A 19,728-nucleotide genomic window follows, 5' to 3' on the forward strand; every position below is an offset into this window, starting at 1 on the left:
AATTAACCCGGCTTTGGGCCCAGTTTGAACATTGAGATATTTTAATAATGCATAAAGTTTTAGTTTTATTCTCCCACAGATGGCAAAAAGCTGTTTTCAATGAAATTAAGTGGAAAATGATTTCTTGTTTGTTCTGTAGATTAATTATCTAAAATTAACCCGGCTTTGGGCCCAGTTTGAACATTGAGATATTTTAATAATGCATAAAGTTTTAGTTTTATTCTCCCACAGATGGCAAAAAGCTGTTTTCAATGAAATTAAGTGGAAAATGATTTCTTGTTTGTTCTGTAGATTAATTATCTAAAATTAACCCGGCTTTGGGCCCAGTTTGAACATTGAGATATTTTAATAATGCATAAAGTTTTAGTTTTATTCTCCCACAGATGGCAAAAAGCTGTTTTCAATGAAATTAAGTGGAAAATGATTTCTTGTTTGTTCTGTAGATTAATTATCTAAAATTAACCCGGCTTTGGGCCCAGTTTGAACATTGAGATATTTTAATAATGCATAAAGTTTTAGTTTTATTCTCCCACAGATGGCAAAAAGCTGTTTTCAATGAAATTAAGTGGAAAATGATTTCTTGTTTGTTCTGTAGATTAATTATCTAAAATTAACCCGGCTTTGGGCCCAGTTTGAACATTGAGATATTTTAATAATGCATAAAGTTTTAGTTTTATTCTCCCACAGATGGCAAAAAGCTGTTTTCAATGAAATTAAGTGGAAAATGATTTCTTGTTTGTTCTGTAGATTAATTATCTAAAATTAACCCGGCTTTGGGCCCAGTTTGAACATTGAGATATTTTAATAATGCATAAAGTTTTAGTTTTATTCTCCCACAGATGGCAAAAAGCTGATTTCAATGAAATTAAGTGGAAAATGATTTCTTGTTTGTTCTGTAGATTAATTATCTAAAATTAACCCGGCTTTGGGCCCAGTTTGAACATTGAGATATTTTAATAATGCATAAAGTTTTAGTTTTATTCTCCCACAGATGGCAAAAAGCTGTTTTCAATGAAATTAAGTGGAAAATGATTTCTTGTTTGTTCTGTAGATTAATTATCTAAAATTAACCCGGCTTTGGGCCCAGTTTGAACATTGAGATATTTTAATAATGCATAAAGTTTTAGTTTTATTCTCCCACAGATGGCAAAAAGCTGTTTTCAATGAAATTAAGTGGAAAATGATTTCTTGTTTGTTCTGTAGATTAATTATCTAAAATTAACCCGGCTTTGGGCCCAGTTTGAACATTGAGATATTTTAATAATGCATAAAGTTTTAGTTTTATTCTCCCACAGATGGCAAAAAGCTGTTTTCAATGAAATTAAGTGGAAAATGATTTCTTGTTTGTTCTGTAGATTAATTATCTAAAATTAACCCGGCTTTGGGCCCAGTTTGAACATTGAGATATTTTAATAATGCATAAAGTTTTAGTTTTATTCTCCCACAGATGGCAAAAAGCTGTTTTCAATGAAATTAAGTGGAAAATGATTTCTTGTTTGTTCTGTAGATTAATTATCTAAAATTAACCCGGCTTTGGGCCCAGTTTGAACATTGAGATATTTTAATAATGCATAAAGTTTTAGTTTTATTCTCCCACAGATGGCAAAAAGCTGTTTTCAATGAAATTAAGTGGAAAATGATTTCTTGTTTGTTCTGTAGATTAATTATCTAAAATTAACCCGGCTTTGGGCCCAGTTTGAACATTGAGATATTTTAATAATGCATAAAGTTTTAGTTTTATTCTCCCACAGATGGCAAAAAGCTGTTTTCAATGAAATTAAGTGGAAAATGATTTCTTGTTTGTTCTGTAGATTAATTATCTAAAATTAACCCGGCTTTGGGCCCAGTTTGAACATTGAGATATTTTAATAATGCATAAAGTTTTAGTTTTGTTCTCCCACAGATGGCAAAAAGCTGTTTTCAATGAAATTAAGTGGAAAATGATTTCTTGTTTGTTCTGTAGATTAATTATCTAAAATTAACCCGGCTTTGGGCCCAGTTTGAACATTGAGATATTTTAATAATGCATAAAGTTTTAGTTTTATTCTCCCACAGATGGCAAAAAGCTGTTTTCAATGAAATTAAGTGGAAAATGATTTCTTGTTTGTTCTGTAGATTAATTATCTAAAATTAACCCGGCTTTGGGCCCAGTTTGAACATTGAGATATTTTAATAATGCATAAAGTTTTAGTTTTGTTCTCCCACAGATGGCAAAAAGCTGTTTTCAATGAAATTAAGTGGAAAATGATTTCTTGTTTGTTCTGTAGATTAATTATCTAAAATTAACCCGGCTTTGGGCCCAGTTTGAACATTGAGATATTTTAATAATGCATAAAGTTTTAGTTTTGTTCTCCCACAGATGGCAAAAAGCTGTTTTCAATGAAATTAAGTGGAAAATGATTTCTTGTTTGTTCTGTAGATTAATTATCTAAAATTAACCCGGCTTTGGGCCCAGTTTGAACATTGAGATATTTTAATAATGCATAAAGTTTTAGTTTTGTTCTCCCACAGATGGCAAAAAGCTGTTTTCAATGAAATTAAGTGGAAAATGATTTCTTGTTTGTTCTGTAGATTAATTATCTAAAATTAACCCGGCTTTGGGCCCAGTTTGAACATTGAGATATTTTAATAATGCATAAAGTTTTAGTTTTATTCTCTCACAGATGGCAAAAAGCTGTTTTCAATGAAATTAAGTGGAAAATGATTTCTTGTTTGTTCTGTAGATTAATTATCTAAAATTAACCCGGCTTTGGGCCCAGTTTGAACATTGAGATATTTTAATAATGCATAAAGTTTTAGTTTTGTTCTCCCACAGATGGCAAAAAGCTGTTTTCAATGAAATTAAGTGGAAAATGATTTCTTGTTTGTTCTGTAGATTAATTATCTAAAATTAACCCGGCTTTGGGCCCAGTTTGAACATTGAGATATTTTAATAATGCATAAAGTTTTAGTTTTGTTCTCCCACAGATGGCAAAAAGCTGTTTTCAATGAAATTAAGTGGAAAATGATTTCTTGTTTGTTCTGTAGATTAATTATCTAAAATTAACCCGGCTTTGGGCCCAGTTTGAACATTGAGATATTTTAATAATGCATAAAGTTTTAGTTTTATTCTCCCACAGATGGCAAAAAGCTGTTTTCAATGAAATTAAGTGGAAAATGATTTCTTGTTTGTCCTGTAGATTAATTATCTAAAATTAACCCGGCTTTGGGCCCAGTTTGAACATTGAGATATTTTAATAATGCATAAAGTTTTAGTTTTATTCTCCCACAGATGGCAAAAAGCTGTTTTCAATGAAATTAAGTGGAAAATGATTTCTTGTTTGTTCTGTAGATTAATTATCTAAAATTAACCCGGCTTTGGGCCCAGTTTGAACATTGAGATATTTTAATAATGCATAAAGTTTTAGTTTTATTCTCCCACAGATGGCAAAAAGCTGTTTTCAATGAAATTAAGTGGAAAATGATTTCTTGTTTGTTCTGTAGATTAATTATCTAAAATTAACCCGGCTTTGGGCCCAGTTTGAACATTGAGATATTTTAATAATGCATAAAGTTTTAGTTTTATTCTCCCACAGATGGCAAAAAGCTGTTTTCAATGAAATTAAGTGGAAAATGATTTCTTGTTTGTTCTGTAGATTAATTATCTAAAATTAACCCGGCTTTGGGCCCAGTTTGAACATTGAGATATTTTAATAATGCATAAAGTTTTAGTTTTATTCTCCCACAGATGGCAAAAAGCTGTTTTCAATGAAATTAAGTGGAAAATGATTTCTTGTTTGTTCTGTAGATTAATTATCTAAAATTAACCCGGCTTTGGGCCCAGTTTGAACATTGAGATATTTTAATAATGCATAAAGTTTTAGTTTTATTCTCCCACAGATGGCAAAAAGCTGTTTTCAATGAAATTAAGTGGAAAATGATTTCTTGTTTGTTCTGTAGATTAATTATCTAAAATTAACCCGGCTTTGGGCCCAGTTTATGAGATAGTTGTAGGCTTAATTTCTTGATTGCGCAATTGAAATCAGCTCTATTGTGTTAAGCCGGACGCTTAATCAAGTGGTAGATAATTTGAACAATAGGCAATTTACACATCTTATAAGTGTTCCTACAGTGTCAAAAAGTAGTTTTAGGCACAAATTTAATTGCAATTTATCCGCCGTTTCCTAGCAAAGTAAGATAATTTAATTTTGATTGGCTCTCATCTGGAAAATAGTGCAAAAGCGAGGAATTTCTCTATTTGCTGGTATAGCGTCACTTTTGAGTTTGCCAGCAATTAAAGAAGTTTAAAATAATTCACTGTTTTCCAGGTAAGACAATTTTCATTATTCATTTTAGAAAATTAAAGTTATGGTAATTCTGATGTTCAAATTGTAAATTAGGTTTTGGTTTTCCTAGGTTTAATTTGCTTGCTTCAGTAATTTGATTTTGTATTCACTGACTAAACTGTGAATTTGAAGGATAACTTTGGCTACTTCTATATGATGCTAAAACATGCAAAAGCCAGACATGTGTATGCAAGTATTTTATTAAGTTTTATTAAGATATTTGGCTCTGTTGAATTATTTGATATTTTCACTATATTAAGGATAAGCGTTGTTATATCGATGATAGATTTCTTATTACCATGTAAGCGTCCTTGGTTTAGCAAATTCCAAAACATTTCAGGTAGTCTGTTTTATGGCAAAGGTTGATTTTGTATATTCTCTCATTCTTTTATTTGTCTCATAATTTTGATTTATTTAATTGTGTAAATATGATCGTAATGTTGTTTTAATGAAACTGTATACATAAAACATGTTAAAGCTTATAATTGGAAACTTATGCCGGCCAAATAAATGTCAGAGTATTTTCATATAGGCCTAGCTGCGTTTTAAATTTTGAAGTGTTAAGTTTGACCGTTCAAGAAATCAAGTGATTTGTCAAATTCAGAAAGTTTTTAATAACCATAGTAACGAAGATCTGATTGGTTAAATAGTTGAATTTAAATGTTCATTCTTATCCTATATTTGTTATACTTAAGCATCTTATATGATATTGCTTATTATTGCGTCACTTTTGAGTTTGCCAGCAAATAAAGAGGTTCAAAATAATTCACTGTTTTCCAGGCCTGTCAGAAGACCCAGAGTCAGTTACCCAGTAACACACAGTGCCCTGAAACCATACAGTCATAGCTAGCGTCTGTCTGTCTGTAACATCTACTAGCTATTCCCCCACACTAAACAAGACTAATTGTAGTGTGTCAATGAAACCATACAGTCATCGCTAGCGTCTGTTTGTCTGTAACTTCTACCAGCTATTCCCCCACACAAAACAAGAATAATCGTAGTGTGCCACACACATCCTAGTTGCTCTGTGGGCAGAGCGCCCTAGCCCCCGGCTAAGGTTCTGAGCACTATTTAGTCGCCTTTTACGACAAGCTTAGCGCTGTTTCAGGCCTATTCTTTTAACACCCGGACCTGCACGGGGCATTTCTGAATGTAAATAAGTCCTAAAAACTACAAAATTTAAAATTCTCAGCAGGTTCTGTTGAATGAGGTATAATTGTGACATCATTGTGTCGCCATAACAATGAACTAATGCCACAAAGTATTTATTTTCCTGATAATTATTTATTTCACTACAATAATAATAATATTTTGAATAATCTTTATGTTACTACATCAAAGTTGATATGTTTGACCATATATATATCCATAGCCTAAAGCCCCAACACTTTAGTTCATACAAAATAATCCATGTTGCCCAAAAAATACTAACCAACCATAATGTTTATCACAAATCACCAAATATATAAATTAAATTCTCATTTGTTATTATACATATTATGGGTCACTGTCCCAGAATTTAAGATTCTTTAATTGTTCGAAACCAGGTGTCAAAAAGTCTCCAAATATACTAGCACGCACAATACCCTCCGCTGCTGCGTAAGGGTCGATTGTTGAAGGTGGACGCCTGTCCTCAAAATACCCACAATTCTTTGCATCAACAAGGGGAGGAATCCTGATAGTTGTTACTTTTTTGTCACCAACATTAACGACAAACTTGTTAAGCTGTGGGTGAAATGAAAAAAAAGTATCCCTCAGTCTTTTTTTGTTTTCCTCGGTTAATGTTGGATCATACATGCGCAGCAAAGGTCCTTCTTCCGAATTGGCGAGTATCTCAATTGCACGACGAATAAATCTAGAATCAGATAACATTCAACAGACTATAAACAAAAGGATCTGATATTTTTTTTGTTTCAAGTATCTCTTTTTCTTCTCTACTTTTTTTTATGTGTAAATGTGTTTCTATCTGTTGTTTCATTTATATCATATCTTAACCATTTAATTTCTGTTAAGGGCTAGAATAAGATATTGTGTCCTGAATAATTTTCAATAGAATATTTTAATATGACGTCCTTAAAAGGCTTTGAGACCACAACTGTGGTTGATTTTCGAATGCTATATTAGCAGAACGCGACTTTTTGGGCATGACTTGTGTGTGCAAACACACACCCAACCTTAATTGTGTAAACAAACACACGTAACATTCAGATGTGTGTCAGCTGTTTTCACTCATTTCAGTAGCGTGAACGAACATCAATTTCATAAAACATCGTGTTGCTTTTTTATTTCAAATTTGACGCTAGCACCCTCCTCCCCAATCTTTTCGTTGCTCCTTTATGCGGATAAACATTATGGCTATCAATTGATTCAGAATTGTACATATTCAATTGATGTCTGCTGTAGGGCATGGTTTTCTTTTATTTGAGACCCATAAAATTCGATAGACAACTGAATATTTTCCAAACAAAAACTGATACGTTTTTTTTATTTCTAAATAAAAAAGATTTGGTACATTTCTAACTAATAGATGAAAACAAAGTTTATCATTATACCTACTTGATGCCACCCCTTTCTCTCATTTTCTGGATACTAAAGTTGATATGTCCGCTTGACATAAAGGGTGCTTCAGGTTTGGGTATGGGATTAAGGGAGACTCGTAAACCAAACATCTCAGCCAAACGTTGTAGTATATAACGGGACATGTTCAAGTGGTCACCAATGGTCTCCCCTGGACACGGACCTATCTGGTACTCCCACTGAAATATCATTGTGACAGTCAATCAATTACAGAAAAAATATACACGGAAGAAATGAGCCCCGTGCAGGTCCGGGTGTCAAAAGAATATACCTGCAGCAGCGCTAAGCTTTTCGTAAAAGGCGACTAAATAGTGCTCAGAATCCTAGCCGGGGGCTAGGACGCTCTGCCCACAGAGCAGCTGGGATGCGTGCCCCAGGTGGTGGAATGGGGTATACCTGGCGTGTTACATGCTGGGGTTGTCAGGCTATAATACGGAAAACCGTAGTGGTGCACCGTTCCTCGCACGTTAAAGAACCCTACTGTGGTATTCTCCCGGAGTAGGAACCACAGGGCTCCGACACAGGAGGCTAAATTGCCCGATCCTACCCACCTCTCCCTATTTCCAGTGGCAATTAAAATTTGTCGACACCATTGTCCTTGTGTCCCATCCCTTTTTCATTTCATCATTATTTCATGTTCATTCTATCGTCAATTTCATGTTCATCGTCTAAATATAGCTGAAATATTGCTGCTCGGACGTTAAACCCCAACAAACAAACAAACGGAAGAAATGAAAGTACCAAACAACCACAGGAACAAGCTTCGGACTTAAGATATATATAAATAAAATTTAACATACAGTAAGATTTACACAAATGTATGAAAAGGACCGGGAACACTACTATCGCAGTCAGTCACTGTGGATCATGCAATTCCCAACTTAACTTTTATTTTACTAGTTATAAATGTTTTGTGCTTAATATAACTTGTCAGTGTGATGCTTTCAGTATTTTTACTCAAGACATAGTTCAATCTTTATTGAACGTGCCTACTTACTCACTTCACTGTTATGCAATCCTTTATTACTTAAGTGTAAGTCATTGTGAGAATCAGGCAAAATTTGAAAAATCAGAAACATGCATGCCACAAACCAACCTATATCACAATATAATTTCACACGATGATTTCTCCCTTTGAAAATACCACTATTTGATCTCAGCATCACTGGATTTGTTCAGAAATTTTACAATAGAATTTAGAAAAATGAGATTTTTGACAGTTACCGGCCCTTGCTTGAAATGTTCATTTTCATTGCTTTTCAAGGAAAATTTAACTCAATTCACCAAAATTATTTGGAATATCTTGCATTTTGTTCTTTATTCTGAAGTCAAAATACACTTGGTAGGTTTTCATACCGTATTTCATCCATTGCTTAATTCTTACAGGGACTGATATATAAAAAGAAAGGAAGGGAGTTGTTTTGTTTTTGTTTTGTTTTGTTTTGTTCTTTTCAATTAAGACCGTCCTGTGTATTTGGTTGGTATGTTGCTGAGGAGATTATGTGTATAGCAAGCCCTGAACAGCAACTCAAAATTTGCAATTATAATGTAAGTGACCTGAATGTTATATTTTGAATTTTTATGCAGATTTTGAAAATAACATAAGATGTACTGGTAGGCGCAAACTTCCTCGCTTTGAGTGACGATTAATGTACTGCAGAACAACAACAAAACTAACGTAGACATTTCAGTATAAAAGTACAGTCATGTGTAAATGAAAAGTGGTTGTTTTTATATATACAGAACAGGTTTAAAAACCTGACTAGGTCCTTTTGAAAATAAGAATGCTACAAAAAAAAATCACAACGGCGGCTAGCATAAGAAATGAAGGTGTGTTCTTTTCACTTTCACGAAAAAGAAATGTGAATTCTTGAATTCTGCTTTTGTGTGATATCATAATTTACATTGCTTACTTGCGAAGGGCCATTTTCTCTCATATTACCATGAATCTTCACCCCAGCATACAGGCAGGCCAACATATGTCTATTTGACAGCTCACGTTCGATGTGCATATTTCTATGATGTTGGTGACCAATTTTGGAACAAATAACTGAAATACCAAACAAAATTATGTTTGCAAAATGTTTGTGTAATAATAATAATAAAAAAAAACTAAACAAACAAACGATATGATTATGAAAAATGTACATGTTCGTATCATATTGATAACTTATTTTGAAAAAGAACTGAAATTCCGATCAAAATTCTAAGTGCAAATTGTATCTGTGACTGCAACATACACAAACCAGTCTACTCTTCTATAAGCAAGATGTAATTTAGAACAATCCTGTATTGTTATGTCCGAAAGAAGATATTCTTATTCTTTGTTTTTTTTCCAAAAATTTAAGATATCGTACTTAAATGTTCATAATCAAAGTTTTCAGGATCATAACTGAACGGTGTTCCATTTTGTTTGGTAACAAAGTACTCTTGTTCTATACCAAAGAGAGGGTCGTGGGACTGCTGTGGTCTGTGTCCTGTAACTGGGTCATACTTCAATCTCTCCATTGTCTGTTTGCATGAGTAACGAGTATTGATGACTAAAAGATACAAACAATAATAAAAAAAAAAAAAAAAAAGAGAGAAAAAAAGCCGAGTTAGTGCTGCTATATTTCATAAAATTTGAAATAGTATTGTACCTAAAATATGCTAGGTTCTATGTCAAATCGATTGTTTTTTCCCGACCTTAACACTTATTCTAACATATTGGTAGTACGATGTTGTCTTTTGTCATTCAACTTTCAAAAGAGGTTTCCAGCTAACATCGAATGAAATTTTCAATAAAAACAAAAGTTTTGAATTCTTGGCGCACATGGCATCACACGTATCATGCCATCAAACGGACAAAAAAAGCACACTGTTATTTACCTGAGCACATCCTGAATTAAAATGGCAAAGGAAGGTGAGGTTTATTTGATTATATGGTGATTATCTTTTTCAGAGCACCCGAGTTTGTAGGATTAAGAAACCTGTTTTTGTTTGTTTTATGTTTTTTTTTAAAGTTTTGTTTGTTTGTTTTTGTTTTTATTTTGTGTTGTGATATTTGTATTGTCTTGTGTTTATTGTATGATTATTTAAAGTAAAATTTGCCTTACCTGATGGTTTATCTAGTGTCACCCAAAAGTCACATAGGACCAGTTTATGTGGGCTCTTGAAAAAAGGATTATCAAACATGGCAACGGGCTTCATAATCATATCTTTGTAATCTTCATGCTTCCCATCTAATCCATCCCACATATAACTATCCCATTCTGGACAATCTTGCAGTAAAGAAAACACGAGAGTACATGTCATTCCATTTTTTTTAAGATTTATACTACTCGTTAAAATTTCAGAACGGATGTTGCATAAAAATAAGCTCTCGGTTCGTGTATTTCTTACATTGAATAAAAGCCTTAAAATGTACAAACCAGGCAGACCCTATTATATGAGTGGCACAGGGGAAATTTTATTTTAGCAGATATTTTGATCCCCTGTTATGTTCAACTCCAGGAGCTTATCCAGACACTTTGTAAATGAGGGTGCCAGTTGGGGTTCCTCCGAAAAAGCGGGATGCTAGGACATTATTTGCCATTTTGTTTGACAAATTTTCCAATAAAAAGGAGGGGTACCCTCTGTATCCGCCACTGAAATCATCATTATGACGACAGAATACAAGGATTTTTCTGTATTCTGTATTTCCTGTTCAAAGAACGCTGTGTCAGGCGGGCCACGGACATAACAGGAACAATGCTAGAAACAGAATAAGAAAGTACCGCGGCATCAGTCGCCACTCCACCAAGTGAGTATTAACCAAACACAACAAAACATATCTAAAAGATTTGTATATAAATTCAGTCGGACGGAGAGGTCACCGACACCTCGATGAGCCATATACCATGCCCTTGACTTCTACGCTCCGACTATACTTGAGGATAGGGCGCTCTGCCCACAGAGCAACTGGGATGTGTGCCCCAGGTGGTTGAATGGGGTACCCTGGCGTGTTACATGCTGGGGTTGTCAGGCTATAATACGGAAAACCTGACCGCAAACCATAGTGGTGCACCGTGTTGGGAAAGATGCCACGTTCCTCGCAAGTTAAAGAACTCTACTGTGGTATTCTCTCGGAGTAGGAACCATAGGGCTCCGCCACAGGAGGCTGAATTGCCCGACCCTACCCACCTCTCTCTATTTCCAGTGGCAATCAAAATTTGTCGACCCCATTGTCCTTGTGTCCCATCCCTTTGTTTCATTTCATCATCATTTCATGTTCATTTTATCATCAATTTCATGTTCATCGTCTGAATATAGCTGAAATATTGCTGCTCGGACGTTAAACCCCAACAAACAAACAAACGAATCGACTATACTTTTTACAACATTACACTGACACATCGAATAAACTAAGATTTGAATAGATCAAAGAGTAATTTGCCATTGAAATTTCGAATTAAATGTGGCAAAACAGAAAGCTCTTGGGTCATGTATTTCTTACATTGAGTAAAATCCTTTGATATTAAGAAATCGTTTATGTAGAAACTAAGCAGACCATATTACATGAGTGGCACAAGAGAAATTTTATCTCACCAGATTTTTTTTTTATTCACTGTAATGTTCAACTAATTATGATGACAAGAAGAACAAGGATTTTTATGTATCAAAAGAGTATGACTCAGAATATATGTTCATTTAAAGTTTCATTACAAATAAACTGAGTTCTATTACTAGTTCAAAGAGTAATTTATCTTTATTTTTGAATTTTGTAGTGTTTTCTATTTTTTTTTATATCTCATTTCTGTTATTTCAGAAAGTTACAAAACAAAATCCATGTTTTAGAAAACATGCAAGTGTTTGTGTCCTCAAATGGATGAAACTGTTTTGAAAACAAATTTTGGTATATGCCACCCACTGCCCGGGTCTTCCATGGACACCCTCTTAAAATCAAATCTTACGTCATACTTGGTTGTATACAGAGTAAAAATAAAAGAAAAGAGTTTAAAAATAAAGGTCTTTTTAAGAAAGAACATTTACCTTCAACGGTTTCTGGAATAAAGTCTACAATTTTATTCTTAGAACACATGTTGTATCTGGTGTGATCTGTGAAAACATACTCCAGTATAGTTCTATCGCCATTATAGGATATGTCAGGAACCATCAAGCTACACTTGCTCGTTGGTTTGCTCATTGCTGTCTACAATATAAATATCTGATTGTCTTTTTATTGCCAACCGCCTCATCATATAATTTTACTGCATCACATATCCCTGTTGTTCAAAGAAATTCTCCAGCTATTTGATTTATTGAACATCATATCTTCCGTTCACCCTATTAGATTATCCCTGTTGTTCAAAGCTTTGCAGATAATCATCTTTTTATTACCAGTGCAGTTCCGGGTGTCAAAAGAATAGGCCTGGAGCAGCGCTAAGCTTGTCGTAAAAGGCGACTAAATAGTGCTCAGAACCCTAGCCGAGGGCTAGGGTGCTCTGCCCACAGAGCAACTGGGATGTGTGCCCCAGGTGGTGAAAATGGGGTACCCCTGGCGTGTTACATGCTGGGGTTGTCAGGCTATAATACGGAAAACCTGACCGCAAACCATAGTGGTGCACCGTGTTGGAAAAGATGCCACGTTCCTCGCACGTTAAAGAACCCTACTGTGGTATTCTCCCGGAGTAGGAACCATAGGGCTCCGCCACAGGAGGTTAAAATTCCCGACCCTACCCACCTCTCCCTATTTCCAGTGGCAATCAAAATTTGTCGACCCCATTGTCCTTGTGTCCCATCCCTTTTTCATTTCATAATCATTTCATGTTCATTTTATCATCAATTTCATGTTCATTGTCTGAATATAGCTGAAATATTGCTGCTCGGACGTTAAACCCCAACAAACAAACAAACAAACAAATTCTCCTGCTATTTGATTTATTGAACATCACATCTTCCGTTCACCCTATTAGATTATCCCTGTTGTTCAAAGCTTTGCAGATAATCATCTTTTTATTACCCGTGCAGTTCCGGGTGTCAAAAGAATAGGCCTGGAGCAGCGCTAAGCTTGTCGTAAAAGGCGACTAAATAGTGCTCAGAACCCTAGCCGGGGGCTAGGGTGCTCTGCCCACAGAGCAACTAGGTTGTGTGTCCCAGGTGGTGGAATGGGATACCCCTGGCGTGTTACATGCTGGGGTTGTCAGGCTATAATACGGAAAACCTGACCGTGCACCGTGTTGGAAAAGATGCCACGTTCCTTGCACAATAAAAAACCCTACTGTGATATTCTCCCGGAGTAGGAACCATAGGGCTCCGCCACAGGAGGCTAAATTGCCCGAACCTACCCACCCCTCCCTATTTCCAGTGGCAATCAAAATTTCTCGACCCCATTATTCTTGCATCGCATCCCATTTTTCATTTCATCATCATTTCATGTTCATTTTATTATCCACTTCATGTTCATCGCCTGAATATAGCTGAAATATTGCTGCTCGGGCGTTAAACCCCAACAAAGAAACAACATTATTTTTTTCACTTATAATAACAATGCTTATAAATCAGAATAGTTTGTCAATAATTCATATTTCATTTTTAAAAATGTATTTTGTTGTATAAGGTCATTCTTGTTTGAGGAAAAATAAATTTAAACCGCTGTAGAAAAAAGAAGAAGATAAAGTTAGAGTATAAAAATGTAAATGCTATCTTGTATAACCAAAAGCTCAACCCAGCCCTTGTATTACTGTGTACGTGATGGACCATTATATCTTTTTTCCAGGTTCTTAAACAATTTAAATTTGATATTTGATTTCTAACCTTTATTATCATAATTTTTGAAGTAAATTTTATAGCTTAAATGTTCCATTTAAAGTAAAAAAGGTAACACATGTAGTAAAATTAAATTAAATTATTAATTAAATTAAAAAAAAATAAATGCATAAATAATATTAAACTAAAATAATTAGAAAAAAAATATTTTGATCACTGTGTACATTTTGGACCAATGAAGTATAAAACTTAATATCTTTATTATTCAAGCCAGCCTCGGAAGAACGCAGTGTCCGATGGGGAATGGACAAAAAAACGAACAATGCCAGAAAAATAATGAAAAATTCGCCACTCCACCAAGACTATCATGAAGAAGTGTTGCTCAAACACAGCAAAATTATATCTAAAAGATTTTTATATAGAACGTTTTGAACAGAGGGCGCCGATATCTCGACAAGCTGTATATCATGCTTTCGGCCACACAGCTCCGACTGTACATTACAGACAGCGCAGAAGTGGAAAGATCCCCTGGTACCTGATTTATTTTTTAAAGACGGAGATAGAGATAGGTGCAGGACTGTTTTATCCGAAAAGAAAAATAGATGAAAGACCATCATGTACAAACAAGAGATAGATGCAGGACTGTTTTAACCGAAACGAAAAATAGATGAAAGACCATCATGTACAAACAAAAAGCCGGGAACACAATGCTTTATAAAGACCATGTGAGTAACAAAAAATAATGCTGTGGGTCCTAGTGATTTTATTCACCCGAAAAATCTTGCTAATTTTGTAGAATGGACAATTTTTTTCACACCATGAAGATTATGAACAATTGTGTATATATGTTTTTATATTTTGTAAATATGTGGATTTGTATTTTCTATGATGGACGTGATCTTAAAGACCTGTAAGTAATAGACTATAATTATTTATTCAATAAGTCAACTTATTTTTTAAATTAAGCATAATAAGATTGATTTAAACACAAAACTTCATATCATTACAAAAGAAACGTTTGCTGTAAAAATAAAATAAGATTAAAAAAAAATATGATATAAATGAAAAAGTTACGAAGCATAGACAGAGGGATGATTATATTACGTGTAAACGCGAACACATCAAACACTGACGATCAACATACTTAATGTATCGAATCGAATGAAATAGATAACACAAAAAAAATCACAAAGTACTTGCAATATGAACTCCCATAAGAAACCGGAAGTGACATCAGGTGCCCCGGAATGGTAAACATGTCCTGCTCCACCAGCAGCACCCGACATATTGCAAGTGACTATAATTCGGTAATAATCTTAAAACAATTATGATTCCCACATCGCCCATTTTATATCCCGGACAATTTGAAACTGATGAACCAATCTTTCGAGAAAACCAAAATAAAATGATGATCGATCTATGTATGCACTTTCATGTATTACTACTCCAATTGTTTATACATCAACTACATATAAACGAACATTTTCGCTGTGTATAAACAAATTATGAGCTTAATAGGACAAAATATGAACTAACGAAATACACTGGATACTCGCTTACGGTAGGGTGCTACATTGAACATAAACTACGAATGTCCTAAACTGTAATTATGTTTAGATATTTGACGTCTCCTATCATACACTGACAACAAGATCAATACGTTAGCTAGCCATCGATACCAGCACAAAGTGAACATAGCCGTCCATACCAACCCTCATTTAAGCTAGATACAAGCTCACCGTGAAGATAGTCGTTGATACTAACCCGCAGTGAAGCTAGCCGTTGATACCAACCCACAGTGACCACACCACTAGCCGTCAATACGAAACCCGTACTAAAGCTAGCATACAATAATATTCATGAACGCTTTCACCGAAACATTTCCACCTATCGTACGAAAAATAAGTCTATTTCTCCTGAACAAAACTTCTTAATAAGATACAAGAACAAAAACAATTGTCAAATTGTCTGAAGACAGTAATAGAAAAAATGGCTTCCAAATAATTAGATGACAAAATTACCCTTTCAAGTGATTAAATCCTCAATAAAACAAGGAGAATTATGGACGACACTATTTTATCTCTGTATCAATTTGTCGAACATGTAATACATGTTTATTTGGCATAATACTGAGAAAAAGATCGAATTGCTAATGCACGTCACCTACAATGTGATTATATTTCCAACTGTTGTAATACGTAAACCATAAAAAGGTTGTTAACACACGTGTTGAAATAGTTAATTGGGCATGGAAAACAATAAATAAAATACCGCATTCATTTTTAATTGATTGATTGTTGGGGTTGAACGTCCGAGCAGCAATATTTCACCTATATTCAGACGATGAACATGAAGCGGATGATAAAATGAACATGAATCATCTTTGATAAAGATATATGTGAATACTTTATTCAGAAATTTGAATGTGTTTTAATGGAACTGTATGTAACACGTTTTGAAGTATTAATATTACTTGAGAAAAAAAAAAAAACACGAAAAAGATTAAATATATTATTATTGCAAATGCATATACATGGTAAATCATATCAAATGCTTTCAACGTCAGCTTTAACCCATGGATTGATTTTATTCGGCCAATGCAACCATTTTACAAAATATTGCTAATTGTGTCCTTTCCCTCTCGCTTTAAAAATCTTCTCAACCTTCCACATTTGATCCTGGTTTATATTGATTTTCTGACTTGTTAAAAGTGTCAGTTACTTCTTTCTCATTGTGGCCCCGTGCAGGCCCGGGTGTCCTGCAGCAGCGCTAAGCTTGTCGTAAAAGGCTACTAAATAGTGCTCAGAAACTTTGCCGGGGCTAGGCGCTCTGACCACAGAGCAACTGGGATGTGTGTCCCAGGTGGTGGAATGGGGTAGCCCTGGCGTAATATATGCTGGGGTTGTCAGGCTATAATACGAAAAACCTGACCGCAAACCATAGTGGTGCACCGTGTTGGGAAATATGCCACCTTCCGCGCACGCTAAAAACTCTGCTGTAGTATTCAATAGGAGTAGGAACCTTTGCGATCCGCCACAGGAGGCTAAATTGCCCGACCTTACCCGTCCCCCTTTTTCTAGTGACAATCACAATTTGTCGACCCTATTATCCTTGTGTTTCATCCCTTTATTCATTTCATCATGCCCCGTGCAGGTCCGGGTGTTAAAAGAATAGGCCTGCAGCAGCGCTAAGCTTGTCGACTAAATAGTGCTCAGAACTCTAGCCGGGGGCTAGGGCGCTCTGCCCACAGAGCAACTGGGATGTGTGCCCCAGGTGGTGGAATGGGGTACCCCTGGCGTGTTACATGCTGAGGTTGTCAGGATATAATACGGAAAATCTGACCGTAAACCATAGTGGTGCACCGTGTTGGGAAAGATGCCACGTTCCTCGCACGTTAAAGAACCCTACTGTGGTATTCTCCCGGAGTAGGAACCATAGGGGTCCGCCACAGGAGGCTAAATTGCCCGACCCTACCCACCTCTCCCTATTTCCAGTGGCAATCAAAATTTGTCAACCCCATTGTCCCTATGTCCCATCCCTTTTTCATTTCATCATCATTTTATCTTCATTTTATCATCAATTTCATGTTCATTGTTTGAATATAGCTGAAATATTGCTGCTCGGACATTAAATCCCAACAAATAAACAAAATAATCATTTCATCATCATTCATGTTCATTGTATCATCCATTTCATGTTCATCGCCTGAATATAGCTGAAATATTGCTACTCGGACATTAAACCCCAACAATCAATCAATCAATCAATCAATCTTTCTCATTGTAATCCTTAGTACGAAATATAGGAATACCACTTCTCCAAAACCACTTTGTCATGGTAAACACCTCCCCAGTCCACGCTGAGAGCGTTTGTTTATCGTCCGGTTGGTGATTGTTTAGCGTTTGTTTAGGTATCGTGCGTGCGGGAAACCAAACGTATCATGGAGTGTACATCATGAATCTCGTAATACGATATTTTAAGGTTTTCAATGTTCTTTCCGATATGCTTGATTTCATTTCGTTCGTTGAATAGAAATGGCGGATATTATACTTTTGTAAGACGGATTAAACTTTTCGAGATCGAAATTCTTGTCCCATATCACTCCTACCCCTATAAAATAAAGTTCTCATAAAAAGTCAATTCCGTGGTGAATGAAAAGGGACTATGACATGGCGACCAAATCGGTTTTCATGTTGCAGATTGATATTAGTACATTATAATCCAAGTCGATTTAAGACTTCTGTAAAACATTTGTATAACCTTAGCGTATATGTAAATTATTTCATTTCAACTCATCAATTCTCATTCTTCATTCAAACAGTGGAAACATTGAGCTATGACCCAGTGACACGGCACAGATACAAGCAGTCTCACGGGCCTCTAATTAGAATAGTACAATAGTATTCTGTATATGGATAATTTAAATACAATTCAGATATGATCCTGAAAAAATAGATAGGAACGCTGAAAACCTTTTGAATTTGAAATAAGAGAAAAACTCATTTTGGATTTTTGGACACAGAACTGTTTATAAAAAATTTACCTTTTATTTTTGGCGAGATAATCAAAACGATCAAAACCTCTTAATTCATGTTTTGTCTTTAAATCTAGGAATATTGTTATGTACTACATAAAATTATATCAGTCAACAAATGAATTTGTTTTACTCCATTTAAGTTCTTCTCTGAGCTTTGAGCCCCGTGCAGGTTCGGGTGTTAAAAGAATAGGCCTGCAGCAGCGCTAAGCTTGTCGTAAAAGGCGACTAAATAGTGCTCAGAACCCTAGCCGGGGTCTAGGGCGCTCTGCCCACAGATCAACTTGGTTGTGTGCCCCAGGTGGTGGAAGGGGGTACCCCTGGCGTGTTACATGCTGGGGTTGTCAGGATATAATACGGAAAACCTGACTGCAAACCATAGTGGTGCACCGTGTTGGGAAAGATGCCACGTTCCTCGCACGTTAAAGAACCCTACTGTGGTATTCTCCCGGAGTAGGAACCGTAGGGCTCCGCCACAGGAGGCTAAATTGCCCGACCCTACCCACTTCTCCCTATTTCCAGTGGCAATCAAAATTTGTCGACCCCATTGTCCTTGTGTCCCATCCCTTTTTCATTTGATCATTTCATGTTCATTTAGTCATCAATTTCATGTTCATCGTCTGAATATAGCTGAAATATTGCTGCTCGGACGTTAAACCCCAACAAACAAACAAACTCTGAACTTTGATAATTGCCCTTAGTCTTCAATATACAGGCATTCGATCTACATTTCATACAAGGTAAATTTTAGGAAATCTTTGGGTCCTGTAATCGCAAATTTCATTTTTATGGCACTTTCTATCTGTTGCAAAAAACTATAGTCCTTAACATCCAAACTCTGAGTGTATCGAAGTCAGTGTTGTCAGTGCTAATAAGACAGAAAGCGGTCTTGATAAAATGTACTAATATATACAGATATATAATATATCTCCGAATTACTAGAAATTAAAACAGAATCACATTCGCGTTTTATGATAACAATTGCCTGATAATATAAGAGTATCAAAGAGTAGCGGCCTTCCGAAATTCCTAATATTTCATTGATATTATTGCGCGCGAGCACTCGAGTTAATCTGATGCCCGAGACTGCATATGCAATTACGAATACATGTAGCTTAAGATTACGAGAACTAAATGTTGTATTGCTTGTTATTGATATGTGTATTATATGTATTCTTTTAATACTTTAAAAAAATAAAAACAAAACTATGTAACACATTAAGAAAAGGCGGGGACACTTTGGACTTATTGTTTAAAAAGTTGGAGAAAACTTACTTTTATAAAAAATATCTGTATTTTTTTCTTTCTTGAAAAAGAAAGATATCTTTGCACAAAGAATCACGGAGAGTATTCTTTAGCCGGGGACATGCTAAAAATCATTTTTACCACATCTTAGAAATCTCAGGAATGAAGAAATCCACATGCCATACTCAGCTCTAAGAATGTAGGTAAAGTGTAGCTGGAACACACTATGTAAGCCAAACTATAACATCTTTAGGGATATTCCCTATATTTGTATATTGTATTGCTGGTATTAACGTCAAGATGAAGTAAATAATCTAACAC

General features: G+C 35.2%; 1 protein-coding gene across 1 annotated transcript; it reads right to left on the minus strand.

Moving 5' to 3' along the window:
* Positions 1-5,694: 5,694 nt before the first annotated feature.
* On the minus strand, positions 5,695-12,066 carry LOC148625575 (glutamine synthetase-like). Its single transcript, XM_088571058.1, has 6 exons — positions 11,913-12,066; positions 9,998-10,162; positions 9,260-9,442; positions 8,816-8,952; positions 6,882-7,081; positions 5,695-6,180 (listed from the first exon to the last, which is right to left on the minus strand). Exons 1-6 carry the CDS (start codon positions 12,064-12,066, stop codon positions 5,823-5,825), a joined length of 1,197 nt encoding a protein of 398 aa, XP_088427184.1. The 3' UTR covers positions 5,695-5,822.
* Positions 12,067-19,728: the final 7,662 nt, after the last annotated feature.

The sequence above is a fragment of the Perna viridis genome, chromosome 2, assembly GCF_037379345.1.
Source record: "Perna viridis isolate PV_CMFRI_1.1 ecotype Kerala chromosome 2, ASM3737934v1, whole genome shotgun sequence".
NCBI classification, from domain to species: Eukaryota; Metazoa; Mollusca; class Bivalvia; order Mytilida; family Mytilidae; genus Perna; species Perna viridis.